The sequence below is a fragment of the Ischnura elegans genome, chromosome 4, assembly GCF_921293095.1.
Source record: "Ischnura elegans chromosome 4, ioIscEleg1.1, whole genome shotgun sequence".
NCBI lineage: Eukaryota > Metazoa > Arthropoda > Insecta > Odonata > Coenagrionidae > Ischnura > Ischnura elegans.
The window spans coordinates 28,369,387-28,383,828 of record NC_060249.1 but is presented as its reverse complement, the minus strand read 5'-3'; the positions used below and the strand labels follow the sequence as shown (position 1 = coordinate 28,383,828).

Below are 14,442 nucleotides of genomic sequence, written 5' to 3'. Positions count from 1 at the left end.
ATAATTTCAAGATCGCACATAGTATTTCAGGAGTTCCCTAAAGATTTAGTCGAAACAGACGCTTTAAGAACAACTGCTCTGAAAATAATAAAACGACCTTCACTGGCACCCTAATTCTACAAAAAACCTAAGGGACGATGCCTTTGAACAAATGTGCAGTTTAAGGCGAAGGAATCCACGCATGATCGTTACGAAAACCTCGGTCAACATTCAAATCTTTAACATCCATCCTCCATGATGCAAGGGCTGAAAATTTTCGCCGTCGGGCCGCTGATCAATCAAATGCGAACCCAATTTTCAACCACAAACCTCCACCTACTCGACGCATTTTTTCCCCCCAACGTGACGCAAATCCTGGCTCCACCCAGTGGTGAACCACTGTGGGGGCGCGGCGAGACGAGCGAGCGCCTTCCCACCCTCGTCGGCGGTGGTTTTCAACGAAAACACCGATATAGCAGCCTCGCCTTGGCCGAATATCAAAGTTGTCGGCGTGGCGCACGCGAACCCCTCACCCCTTGCTTCAATCTCCGTGGCCAATTATTCAATCGAGGGCTGACGAAAGGGTCAGAAGGTGGGGGAGGCGGGGGGAGAGCCCGAGGGAATAGGGAAGTGGTGAGGGAGTGGTGGGGGAGAGGACGGCGGACGAGGCCGCGGGAGGGGCGACCCGAGGGAAGGAGCGGTGGGATCCCCGGAGCCGGCTTATTTCGCAGACTGGGAAAACGCGAACATCCCATAAATTACATCGATGCAGTGAGTTTTATAACCATTAGTTCGGTAGAGGAAAATCGATGGGGAGTTAGCTCAACTCGTTCAGCTAGGTGATGATTTTTTGAATAATTTCTACATGTGCTTCCTCTATTTTGTGGTGTCCCAACAGTATCCAGGCCATCCATTGCATTCTGTGATTTGTGGTGGAGGCCACGAGTCAGGCCATAAGTCTTTCAAAGTTAGCATTTTTAGCTGGTTAGAGTAAATATTTCACATCAACTTTTTTTTTCCAGGATAAGAAGTCAAAACGGTTGTGTCACTAAGTTAATAATATCGAAATGGAAACAGTTATTAGAAATCTCATATTTGTGATAATGCTTGTGCCTACTTTCACCTCTCAAGCACCGCAACAATCTCCGGAGGAAAAAAGTAAGTTGTGCACGTAACAATGTCCAATTACTAAAAAAAAATTGTGCATCCATAGAAAACATATTTGTATATCAGCTCGCTGAACTTAATTTTGTGATAAAATGATGCATGCTCATTTCAAATTAAATCATACTACCTTTAAAATTAAACTATACTTTTTTAATTAAATTTGATACCTGGAAAAATGAAATAATTGAAACCACGGTCAGCAATCAACAAATGAACCCCTTACATTGGTACACTGTCGCTCTCAACAGGGAAAAATGTAGCAGTCTCTCTTAATATTCTCTCTGTAACTACTAACCCCATTGAGTTCAATTTTCATATGATATTCATTTTCATATGGCAAGCATCAAGTACATTCTAGGTCAGCTATTAAATACCTCACATTAACTGATAAATCCTTTAACTACCAAACTAAAAGAGTAAACTGAATTCTGTCCATGAATTTCAACAGCCAGTTATATATATGTAGTTGAACAGAGGGGTTCCAGGAAGAATAAGAGTAGGAGATTCTATGTCAGAGATTACAGCCATTTACTGTCATTTGTGGGCAACAACTGAGACATTATCATGCTTAGAGCAAAGTATACCATCTAAGAAACAGTGGAGCAGATTTAGGATATTTAAACAATTTTGTGGTTATCAGGGTACAAATGGCACAGATAAGCAAAAAGTACTCAGTCAAGACTTTCAAGAGAGAGGGATTACAAAGAAATTACTTCTAAATAGCACAAAAAGTTTTGGAAGGGTTGGGAGACCATCAATAATCATGAGACTCTTGGTCACTGTATACCCTGTCCACAAAACATTCCGATTATGGCCATGAGTTTTATCCTGATGTTTTGTAAACCACGCTGGTCACTTATTCATGGGAAATAATAATAGCTGACGATGTTAGCTTTCATTTATTTCAAGTGGAAGAAATGGAAGGAGTTAGGAGGGGAGTTAACACTGGAGGATGGACATGGAGAATTTTGCAGCCATACTTGCACCACTCATGAAATTCTGTTTTTTCTTCTTGATTCTGATGGCTTGATGATGAGTTGGGATTTAATTTTCCCACCTTAGTGTTGACTCTGGATTTATCAAAGCCATTTGCATACCCTGAGGCTTATTCCTATATCATGGCTGATTTCATTGTATACCACAGTTGAATGGCCCATTTGTGCTCTAACAAACTTCTTCTGAAGTGGCCGTTCATGATTCGGTGGAAAAACCTGAGTCACTAAGCACATGCCGTCATTATAAAGGAACTATCTCAAGTTGGAAGAGGAGATCATTAGTAATGAGATTACAGAGGGAGGGGTTACGGTTTTTTACAATGTTCGGGAAGAAACCTGAGGACAATATAGACGAAAAATAATAAATCAGTGGAAGAACACAAGCAGAAATGACAGATTTCTGAGCCAGAGGACTTTGTATTTCTGTAAATCTGAAGAACAGTCTAACTAGAGCCATTACTTTTGAAGAAATGTACTTCATGAGAGGGGTCCAACTTGGAGTCAAAAAGAACTTCTGGATCACTTTGGGATGTAACTTTTGGAATTGGTAGGCCAGAGAAAATATAGGATGAATGTACAGGATTAACACATTGTGAGAAGGCCAACATTTTGGATTTTATTTGATTTACCTTAAGCTTCCAGGGGGAACTCCAATGTGAAATGGAAGTAAGGGCATCCTGCAGGATTGAGTTATCAGTGTAACTGTCAACTCTTCTGAAAACCTTGCAGTCATCAGCATACAGAAGAATTCCACAGTAACCCGAGTTTGGATTGGGTGATATAATCGATGCAAAGTGTGAATAGAAGGGGGCCAAGCACTCTACCTTGGGGGATAACAGAGGGCACTCTGAGGGATGTAGAAGAGACACCATCAAGAGTTACTCTCTGCTTTCTATTAGATGTGAAGTTGACCAGAAGATGAAGAAAGGCAACGTTAATGTTAACGCAGTTTCTTAGCTTGTGTGACAGGAGGTTAAGGTTGACTGACATCAAACACTTTTGAAAAATTGATGTAGCAGACATTAAGTTGGGGAGATTACTCAAATGCTTCATTTATGTGGTTGCATATGATTGTGAGGTTGCTAAGACATGATCCACCCAGAAGCAACCCTTGCTGATGAGGAGATAAGATTGAAAGGGTGAATGAAAGGAGGTGACTTTGAATAACTCTTTCGAAGAGAATAGATAGGACGAGATTGGTCGTTAATTATTAATGGAATACTGGAATTTACATTTTTTATATTGGAGTGACAATGGCCATTTCCCATTGAAGTGAGAAAGTACCATCAAAAAAAGGTCTGTTGAAAATCTTGGATGTGGGAACATGTGAGGTATCGCCAGAGCGTTAAAAATAATGGCAACCTGATGCCATCATGGCCAGTGGCTTTGTTTGGAGGTAAGGAGGAAAGAAGATAGAGGACATCATTCAGTGAAGAGGAGATGAAGGATTTTGAATGGAAATAGGAGGTGTGGGTAGAAACTTTTGAATGAGAGATGGCTGAGTGAAATTGTCGGCAAAAAAGTTACTGGAGGCGAGCAATCATTTATCACCCAAATATGTTTGTTATCCCAAACGTAAGATAGTGGTAATACTGATTGACTTTCTCCAGCAGTTAATTGGAGTTCAAATTCTTTCAGTTTATTTTTATGGCATTGATGATTGTTTGAATGTGACTGGAGTAACCACGACGCAGAAGATTTCCGATATGCTTTTGTATTTTGGGAGAAAACTGTGAATGTGCGTGGGCTGGGGTGGGATTTCCAATTCTCCAAGCTGTTTCCTTGTTGCGAAGGGTGATGGTAGCTTCGCCATACATTCATATGGGTGTTTTCTTGGAGGTTTTGCAGGAAGGGACAAAATCATTAAGGTGCTGTGAAGTCCTTCACGGACCTGCACTCAAGAGGATCCGAGACCAGAGGGGAAAGTGAGCGGTTAATGGCCTTGCAATCTGCTTTGGATGAGCTCAATTACCTTTGTTCCTAATCTAGTGTATATTTCAGGAGATTGCTCAATTTTTTTTAAATGTCAAAACAAAGAATAGATTTCCATTTCTGAGAGTTGTTTCTTTGTGTCACGCAGCTGGGTCTATTGCTAAAGAATAGACTGTGTGCTATAAAAGCAGTCACAACAGCATGAACTTCATCTATCAGGAGCAGTCACGAAGAATAATTAGTCATCACCCCACCGAGAATTGGGCACTGCGTCCTGCCCTGCTCCCACCTATTCACCACTGACCAAGTTCTTCCCTTCTGTGATGAGGGAAACTGCCCATTCACCGTGCAGCACATCTGGACAGGGTGTGAAAAATATCACCACGCACAACAGAATGGAAATGATAGGAACTGTGGAACGTATCTTGGAGGACGATTCCACTCACTTTACTCGTGTTTTATCTTTTTAAAAGAACACTCTACTTATCGGTAAAATTTAATACAAAAATCGTTAGGCAGTGACACCGGTTATAATGATTAAATCTTCATTTCTAAATATAAACCTATCAGTAGAAAGTAGTGAAAAAATGACCTCAGTTGTTGACATACCCAATCAAGAACCCCACACCAAAGAACCAAAACTAATATGTACTACAACTTGATTGCTCAATTAGTGAGGTCATAACAGTGTTACCAAAATTGCCAACTATGTATTATCTTTTCCCATGGATAAATTACCAACAGTGGGTCATGAAACAGTGGGCCAAACCACCTGGTGCATCAGGCAGCACAACCTGTGCGTCTATTTACCATCATGAGTCACAAAAGCTTTGACCATGAAACAATTTTAGATGTGATTCTCCCAAATTAAGCACAGCCGCATGTATTACATGTAGAACCTTATGAAATCATGTAGATTGGCAAACTGACCACTGGGATGGAATCTATTCGATTACCATTTATGACAATTCAACAAAAGTTTGTTGTGATGAGGAAATTTCAAAACACCATCAAATCATTACATCAATTTGTACACCATAGTATATAATTTTTAAATACCAACATAAAATGGATTGTTTCACCTGAGTAGGGTGTAGCAGAGCATTTCTCACTATATCTCCACTTTGGAGGCCCCACAGCTACAGCAGTAGAACAGGGATAGAAACGGAACTAGAGCTGAATTGGGAGACAAACTGCAATCCTGAATACATTGACTCAGTGGCACTCTTCAATGAATATCCTCGGTAAGTTGAATATCATTGGGCTATACCCATGCATAAAGTTTCTTTCGAAACCAATGTTTTTATCAATAAAGACTGTGAATCTCACTGAATTACACGATCCAGAAATCATACAAACGAACTATCTAAATAATAATCCATACAAATGCTTAAATTATGACATTAAGCCTTAAAATTATGATTCAGGAGTAACTACTTTTCTGCACTTTGTTTTAGGAATAGAGGAGCCTCTCCACTGCTAAAAGTTCCAACAAAACAATACCCAGGATACTTTCGAACAAATTATACCTTTGGAGACACTTTATTACCAGGAGGATGGCAATTAGCTGACGATGAGGAAAAAGATGATTCACATTCAGAAAAGAAAACTTCAGAAGAGTGGGAATTAGAAGGTGGAAAGGTATGTGTACTGTGAATATGCACAAAAAACAAATAACTATGATTCATGCAAAGAATATATGTATAATGCTTGAGACATGACTCAGAAGAGTTTTACAGCTCACATGTGGTTAGCAACAAAGTATAACATCATCTGCTGTTCAATGTTTTCAGTCGGAAGAAGGAAAAACGAAATCTAAGGTTAGAAGAGAGAACAAAGACCAAAAAGAGCCGATAAAAGGCGATCATTGTTTTCCTTTTTGGATAGCAACTTATGCAAATAAAACAATAATTTACACGGACTGCCTAAAAATCAGGCCAACATGGATTTGGGATCACAGGCAAGTGCATTAATAGCTAATTATAGCTATTTGGGCACAGATTTCTATTTTATTTGGCTCTTGCTCAATTTTTTCATGCATGTAATTTTAGGATTATCCAAGAAGCTCTCCCATTTCACCTGATGGTTTAATAAGATATCCAGATGCCATAAAGATAATGAATTTATGTTTATTGATGTATATTTGCTGACATGTTATGGTGGTATGAAGGAATTGGTTTGGTGTGGTAGCAAGAGCATTTGCTTCACACCCGGTGAATGTGGGATCAAAGCCTAGTGGTTGTGGAGGATTTTCAGGGACTACCCAATCCCTGCTTTACTTTTTTGTCGAGGGCACTTAAAGCATATCCCCTGGTGCCTTTCTTTAAGAGAAGGATAATGCTGATCCTGGGTTTCTTTCCACCACTCCTTTCCCACACTTCCATGTAGCAAAAATAACTGGAGTTGTTGGTTGCCTCCTCTAAATACCATAATATATGAGGGTAAACTTACAAGTAAGGTCTCCAATTTTTTTATCATTGAATGGGACATTTATTTACATTGTTGGAAAGTTCATGGCTTCGGCTATTTTTCGATGAAGCCACCCTGGCGCTTGAATAATTTCCTCATCCGCACGATGAACTTTTGAATCCCATCGACATATCAGCTTCAGTCCGCGTTGCTATCATGGGCGTTAATCTCCTCTTACACCTTGTCATCCGTCGCTAACTTCATTCCTCCAAGGTTTCTTCAGGACGAGCAACATGTGGAAATCACTGGGTGAGAGAGTCCAAAACTCATCCCTTGCCTCTTCAAAATGGCGCATAACTTCTTCCACACATTCCACGTGCTACCTCTGGTGGTCTTCGGTGAGCTGTTTGGGTACTCGCTTGGCAGTGGACATTTGCACGGCTGAGAAGGAACTTGTGGCACCACTTTCGAACGTTTTCAATATCCATACATTCTTCACCATAAACTTGAACCAATTGGTGATTGATTTCGATTGGTGCCACCTTTTTTCCTGTCAAAAAGCGTATGAAGTACATGATTTCAAACCTGAACGGAGATGTGAGGGGAAGCTCCATGGAGACGGCTGCTATGCCAACAAAAGAGCAGTCAACAATTCTACGCTGTGGTAGGGAGGGGTGGTGGTGGAGAAACCAAGGAACACGGTGGTGTTGGCAGATTGCGCCTAGCACTTCATGCGGCAACGCAATGATTTAGGAGACCTTACTTTTAAGTTTACCCTCGTATCATAACATGGTGGGACTGAAATATTTTTACTAAATTTCTTATGATTACAAATATGTTCATTAAAATTAACAATTTTAAGCCTCAAATAATTTCTAGGATGCAGTCAAAGACTTTCTGATAAAAACTCTTTAAGAACTAAGCAATATCTAGAAAAAAGTATGCACATACCTACAACTATCCCTCAAGTTCTGCAGTAATTAAAATATGAATGTAACCCAATTGATATGCATTAAGTGATTTTTAAATCAAATATAGTCATTTTTACTCTAATAAAGCTGTCATCATGTACAGTTAATAAATACTAGCATTAAGGTTCATATAAAAATATTATTAAGGATTTTATACGCACAATGAAAATCAGGAAAACCATCTAATGGAAAATTTCACTCCATATACCCCACAAGTATTTCACCTTTATTGATCGAACAATTGTATGAAACAACAATGAGTGGTGTAACCTGTTAAAAATGGAATTCAACAGATTAAGCACACTTTAATCTTGTTGCTAAAAATAACTGTTAATGAAATTACTTTTGATATTCACCCAAAGGTCTGAGCTGGGAGATATGTCACTTCGATCCCTTTTCATTCCTGGAACCCATAATTCAGGATGTTACAAAAAAGTTACTGGCTTGGCCAACCAAAACTCACGCAGGAATTCATTTTCCTCACGATTTCTACTCACTCAAGATTTGGATATCTACACTCAGCTGGTTTATGGGGTGAGTTTTGTGCATTTTATGTGCTCTCAAATATAGTATATATTCATAAAACTACTTGAAAAATTCATAAGATGAAAAAAATAAAACAGACTTAAAACTCAAATTTTTACTCCAGATACATATTGTCAGGAACATCCTGCAAACCCTCAAAAAGCTTTCAGTACTAATATGCACAATTAAGCTACACTTGAAAGTTTCTTATGAATATGTATATTAACTGCTGTGAAAGCCTCAGGTAAAAAAACTTATTTGAAAGCTGATATGTTAACACCAAAATTACTGTGAGACAGTAAGAGAAAACTCTAACCTAAAAATGCTAACCAGAAAGAATTGTTACTATGAAATTCATGTAATTGAAAATATTGCATGAGAGGAAGACAGCCAATAAAAACTTTCATCATAAAAAATACTTGCTAATGATGGAAATCAATGACATTGAAGGCTATACTTATGATGGAAGTTTAATTGAAAATTTACTAATTAAATTATTTTACCACAATAAAAGCAGATTACTGAATATTCTCTATTTCAAGTTTTTAAATACCAACACATGGTCTATGCCAACTTTCCATTTTAGATTTTCCTTACTTTTCTCTGATTTCTAGACAAATTTTTTTATTTGCCTGACTTAACACAAATGTCTTACATGAAACCATGATCCTGTAAATGAGTGAATAATTATTTCATGTGAAAGCACTAAGTTTCTTCTTTTTCATTTTTCATACAAAGCTTTATTGAAAATCACACAAATCATTACAAAACCTAAACTCATTTCAAATTGAGACCAATTTTATGTTGAAAAAAGTAAAGTAACACAATAAAATTATCACAGACTAATTATGCTATTCTCATATTTAAAAGATTCGTTACTTAGATATCAGAGTGGGATACTATCCAACAACACCAGAACTATTTTGGGTCAACCACGACGTCATACGGCTATTACCTCTTCAGCGGGTTCTGCAAGGAGTAAAGCAGTTCCTCAGACGAAGTCCTGACCCAGTTCTTCTTGACTTGCATCGATTTCCCGTGGGCTTCTCTGATAGGCGGCGGGGTCGTCGGAAGCAACAAAACAAAGCCTCTCCAGCACATCGTCTTTTGGTGGAACTACTCTGGAATGAACTAGGTGAATTAAAAGTAGCAAGAATTTCAAATAGATTATTCATATACAAGCTAGTGTTGCAATGTATATGAGTTTAGCCTTCAGCTATTCCCAGCAATTTTCAACCCAGCACAAAAATTTAAAATACTCCAATATAATACCAAAGAATTGATTTAACATTGAATAAAAATAACCTATGCATAAAGGGTGATTCCTGGCTGTTATCATTATAAAGACTACCACAGAATTTCCACCTTGAATAATATTTAAGTTTTACTTTAAAGCTAAGCCAAGAATACTAGAAAATCATGCCATTTGTTAAGTAGGCAATTATCAATTGCATAACAATCTTTTTCAGGTGAGTTCACTCCAGCTGATGCATCAGTGCCAATAAATACACTTTGGAAAAATGGACGCCGCCTTCTCATTTCATATGCCGACAAGGCTACTCGGGAGGAATTTCCATGGCTTAGAGGAGAGATGAATCTAACAAGTGGGAAATCAAATGGCAGACCATGGAATAAATCCCCATCAGTCACAGTGACGCAAGAGTGGGGAAATGTTCAGAACAGCAGTCAGCTTTTTGAATTTATTTCAAAAACTATGGAGAAGAGGAAAAATCAATGGGGATGGAGGTAAGAAGATATGCTTCACATACCAAAGGGCCTCAGCAGCAGTAATTCACAGTAGAAAAAATAGAGTCGTGAGAGTCACTATTCAAGTGCAGCTATGGGGACATTTTAAGTATATGTATATCAATGTGTACATACGTAAAAAATAGGGATGTGCTACTTGAATAGATGAACAATGAAGTATTTGTGGTATTAGATGATTTAGGGAGAAATTAAAATTTTGCTTCAAATGCATGACTTTGAAAGTATGATGGTAAGAGGTAATGATTGCTTTGCCAAAATCTAGATGCAATTATTGATATTTTTATATTGATAATATTTTCACTGAAATCTACTCAAATGCTTTCACGAGATAGAATTATTCACACTCATTACACTACTCAAGATAGGAAAATATACTAAACATTCTTCAGATAATTGTTTCAACACTTGGGCAATGGAGTTGCCATACTTCCATCTACATATATCCAAACATGTCTGAGTCTACATACATGGGTAATTGTATGAAATAATTCAATTGCTATAAAAATGGGAAAAATATTTTATCAAGCATTTTGGGATATTAAAAGATATTCATTAATTCAATATCCTGACACTCGGAAAAGTTTTGTTTCTTGTGTCCAATAAGTGAGTTTGGAAAAGTAAGCATTCGACGCATCTCTAATTAAAAAGAATCTTTCAATTATTTTTTACATCCTTGAAATATTCCAACAGCTGATCGAAGCCCATCCTATTCATAAGATTATCCTCAGAATTCCAACATGTGCCTTGAAAGCCTACAGGTAGTCGACTGACAATCCAGCAAATGAACTGAACATTGAAAATTTGTTGCTTCTGCCACCATTGGTAAGACTGGGAATTCTACATTGATAACATAAAATATTTGAAAGAAAAATATGAATGAACAATCATGACAATTATTTTGCATTACAAAATTATTTCAGAAAATAATTGTCATTTAGATCCTCGACATCAAACTCGTAAGCTTTGTTTCCAATTCCTTGTCAAACAATTCGAACTTGAAATTTGCATGGTTGACAATAAGTGACCAGATTAAGTTAGATGATTATTTTGAGAAAAAATATAAGGTAGAATAAATTCATTAAATGAGCTTAGCTTGATCTGGCCTTCTCCTTCATCGAAAATTTCTATATTCCTCTGTGTCCTCTTTTTATATCTTACAGTGGGAATGGTGAACTGTGGTCAGCTATGGCTGAACTAACACCAACACCAATGGACGTAGTGTTTTCCCGTCCAGGAACAGGCCTCCGGCAGATGGCATATGAAGTCAATCGCAATCTTACTCGATGGTTTAGGGACCTATGGTGGCAAGATGCTAATATAGTGGCCACTGATTTCTTTAGAGGAGCAAATCTGATAGATGTGGCAGTGGAGGCAAATGTCCACCGCTCCCACATATAAGAGGACCCATATTTTTGATTAAGGTATTTCATCTAATCCTAAAAGAAAATAAATGCCTCAATTTGGAGAAATAATCACAAGTGTATATAATAAATATTTTTATCAATACTGATGGACTTATGTATTTCTATCATTACTTTGCATGTGTTAACACTAGAATGACCAGACCATTTTGATAGGTAGCCTCTACTTCCTTAAACATATTGCCTCAAATTTTTTTTTCTGTCATCGTCATTCTTCTGACTTTTATTTATTTTTGTGTAACGTATTCTGTTAACCCTTTCGTGCCGGACGTCGGGTGGAGCCGACTGGCATTTTCATGTGCAGAACACCTGACATCGGGTATAGCTGTCGCGGATGTTTCGACACAAATGTTTGGACGTTGGCTCTGGCCAATGCAAGGGAAGGGAAGTGACCGCTGAGGTAGCAATTGCCTGATGTATTCAGGCCTGGCCTGAGACCCAGCTTAGGGCTACTCCTCGGAAATTAAGTCTCACTCTCCCACTCATTTATGATCATCCTCACCCAAGGAATCTGTTGCAAAGTGCTTATATTGTCAATAGTTTTTCCAATGATATATTTTTTTGCATACTACAATTTTTTTTATACTTTGAAATGAATTCTTCGTTTTGCTCTGTGCATAAGCAATTTTTGAACGAAATTTTAGAATTAAAAATAACAGACTTCTGGACTTGTAGTCTTGGTACCTTATGTTCACTAACTTTGTCGTTATTAAAGCTAGAAATCTGTTTAAAATTCTGACATGCCTAAAAATGTTCGTAATTCCTTCAGAAAAGTAAATTACTGAAAATCAAATGCAATAATTGGTTGAAAAACACTGGTAACGCAATAAGTTGACCGTGGATTCATGCTAAGATAGGGTTAGAGGGTCTAGATCAATAGCCAGGGAAAGGGATGGGCTTTGGTTGAGTTGGGTCCCAAATCTGAGGGACCAAAATATCAGGGTAACTCCACCCCAAAAATGAGCTCCGTACAGAGAGGTATAAATATTCTCATGATACTTGTAGCACAGAAAACATTTTCCAACTGTAGGCACCGGCAGGAATGGGTAGAAATGTAATTTAATTTTTTCATATAAAAATGGAGTTCTACCACCCGTCTACCTTAAAAGACCTACACCCATCAAAATGACGGGTAAAGCATTTCTATTTTATTTGTTACGGTAACACGTTTTACTAAGGAAATCACTACACTATGTAACACCTTGCCATTTTGATTTTTTAACTAGCACATTTCTGCATTTAACATTCCTCATTACCTTTTGAACGGCAATAAGCAGCACATCTGCCATACCAAGTGGAACGTAGAAAGTCCGGGCAGGGGAAGCAGGAGCAATGTGACATCTGTTCATTTCAATTTTTTTATCGTAAAATGATTCGTAAAAAATTACTCTTTGTATTGATATATTAAAAAGAAAAGATTATATTTTATGAAGCTATCTATTAAATTTAGCATAATAATAAGAAATATTTACAATAATTACTACCTGTCAAAATGATGGGCAATGGACCGTCTAGGTAGCCATTTGGTCCTTCTAGTGTTAAAAATAAAATTCCTCAAAAACAAGTTCTTTTATGATTTAGCATGAAAATATGAGAAGTATCATAAAAATATGAGTGTCTTATACTAAATGCGTATTGGATATAAATATGATGGTAAGTTACTGCATTAATTAATTAACTCAAGTAACTTATGATATCCCATTAATTTTCCAAGTAAAACTTTGAGAAAGATGGGGGACTACAGTGGACTCTTGCTATTATGAAGTTCACGGGACCGAAAAAGCAGAGGTTCATAATAACAAAATTTGTATGAAGGTTTCTTTCAGGAATGGTCGATAAAAATCATGGTTTGTCAAAATTTCTTGTCTCTTCAGAGACAAGAAATTCAGAGCTTCAGAGTCAAGTGTATAATATATGTGATTAAATTATGCAAATGTATAAAAACAAGCACATTTGTATAATTTTCTCAAAAGAAGAATGAGGCATGACACAATCGAGGGTTGATATCTTCCCAAATATAGTAAATCCTTGATATAGGTACAAGACAGGTTCCTTGAGACCTTGCTCGTAAGTTGATAAACTTATGCAAGGCATTGAGGAGTGCAGTTATCCTGCAGAATGCAACATTGCATCACAATTGTGCGTTTACCCTACGATTGCGATGAACTAATCTAGCTGGGCACGCGACGCAGCTGGCGCCGAAAAAATTCGCTGCCAGGAGAAAGGAAGAACGTGCGAAACGCTGAACGGTTCCCGACTCCACACTGGATTCAATGATACTTGGTTCAGAATATGCCCAAAGTACACCACACAGTGTCGCATCGGCCAACTCGAAACGTGCCAAATTTTAAATTTCGGGCACGCTTAATTTTTCAAGTATCTCTGAAAGTTCGTAAATCAAATGTACATAGGAAGAGGACTAACTTTACGTAAAATTTACAAGCTGTGATTAGTCGGTCACCATGATTACACTGGAATGAAGCTTATTATATGATGTTGCCTGCATACTGAAGTATCTCCTACGGAAGAAAGAACCACAATTGATGCTCTTGCACACAGTGCACGAGGGGTTCTTACATGTAACGCAATGGTTACAATGTAGCGTATTGTATATCCACCTTTAAAAACACCAAGTATTTGTTATAAAATGCCATTGCTTGTCTGTGGAACTTCGTAATAAATTTCACTTTATAACCACCGAGACCGGAAATGAGGTCCGTAATTTCATAATAATGAAAATTTTCTGGTAACTTTTCTTTTACCAAAGATTTGATTAGCCTTTTCACGATTTCCTTAGTAAAAATGAGAACTTTGTAATAAAATTGTTCATATTAACGAGAGTCTACTGTATACAGAGCTAAACAGTAATAAAATCAAGCACAGATATATACAGATCTATAAGGCATGAAGCAGAACGTGAAGAACATCGCTATAATTTAAAAGACAATTTTGTAGGACAACATGAAAAGGATAGGACATACTATTTCCGAGAAACAAAATTACCACTCAAGGCTGAAGTTATACTCAATCCACCAAAGGGAAACACATTTATCTTAATAAAATACCAAGTTCTCTATTAATTAGCACAAAAAAGGCGAAGAAAGGACACAATGTATGTTTTCATTAAAACAGCTAAATTAACAAGCCTATGGAAAAATAAGCATTATTGTAACCTAAATTCAAACCATTATACTGCACAAGGCATCATCAATCCTAACAAATTAAATCAAAGGCAAATACAGAAAGAAAATCTTACCTTAAAGCATAAAAATATGA

General features: G+C 37.4%; 1 protein-coding gene across 2 annotated transcripts; it reads left to right on the top strand.

Annotated features, from left to right (window-relative positions):
* Positions 1 to 660: 660 nt before the first annotated feature.
* LOC124157194 lies at positions 661 to 11,251 on the top strand. Of its 2 annotated transcripts, none has more exons than XM_046531735.1 (9): positions 661 to 750; positions 1,002 to 1,137; positions 5,164 to 5,317; positions 5,531 to 5,714; positions 5,867 to 6,033; positions 7,816 to 7,987; positions 8,849 to 9,113; positions 9,448 to 9,724; positions 10,906 to 11,251. In XM_046531735.1, the coding sequence occupies exons 2-9, from the start codon at positions 1,047 to 1,049 to the stop codon at positions 11,141 to 11,143; spliced, it is 1,548 nt and encodes a 515-aa protein (XP_046387691.1). In that variant the 5' UTR covers positions 661 to 750; positions 1,002 to 1,046; the 3' UTR covers positions 11,144 to 11,251. The 2 variants fall into 2 exon arrangements, with proteins under 2 accessions (XP_046387691.1, XP_046387690.1); XM_046531734.1 differs by having other exon boundaries at positions 661 to 818.
* Positions 11,252 to 14,442: the final 3,191 nt, after the last annotated feature.

Excerpts from the sequence above, each read along its gene's own strand:
- LOC124157194 (XM_046531735.1), top strand. The coding sequence starts at position 1,047 with ATGGAAACAGTTATTAGAAATCTCATATTTGTGATAATGCTTGTGCCT. Across the intron at positions 5,318-5,530 it reads CTCTTCAATGAATATCCTCG|GAATAGAGGAGCCTCTCCAC; the intron begins GTAAGTTGAATA and ends ACTTTGTTTTAG. Across the intron at positions 5,715-5,866 it reads GGGAATTAGAAGGTGGAAAG|TCGGAAGAAGGAAAAACGAA; the intron begins GTATGTGTACTG and ends CAATGTTTTCAG.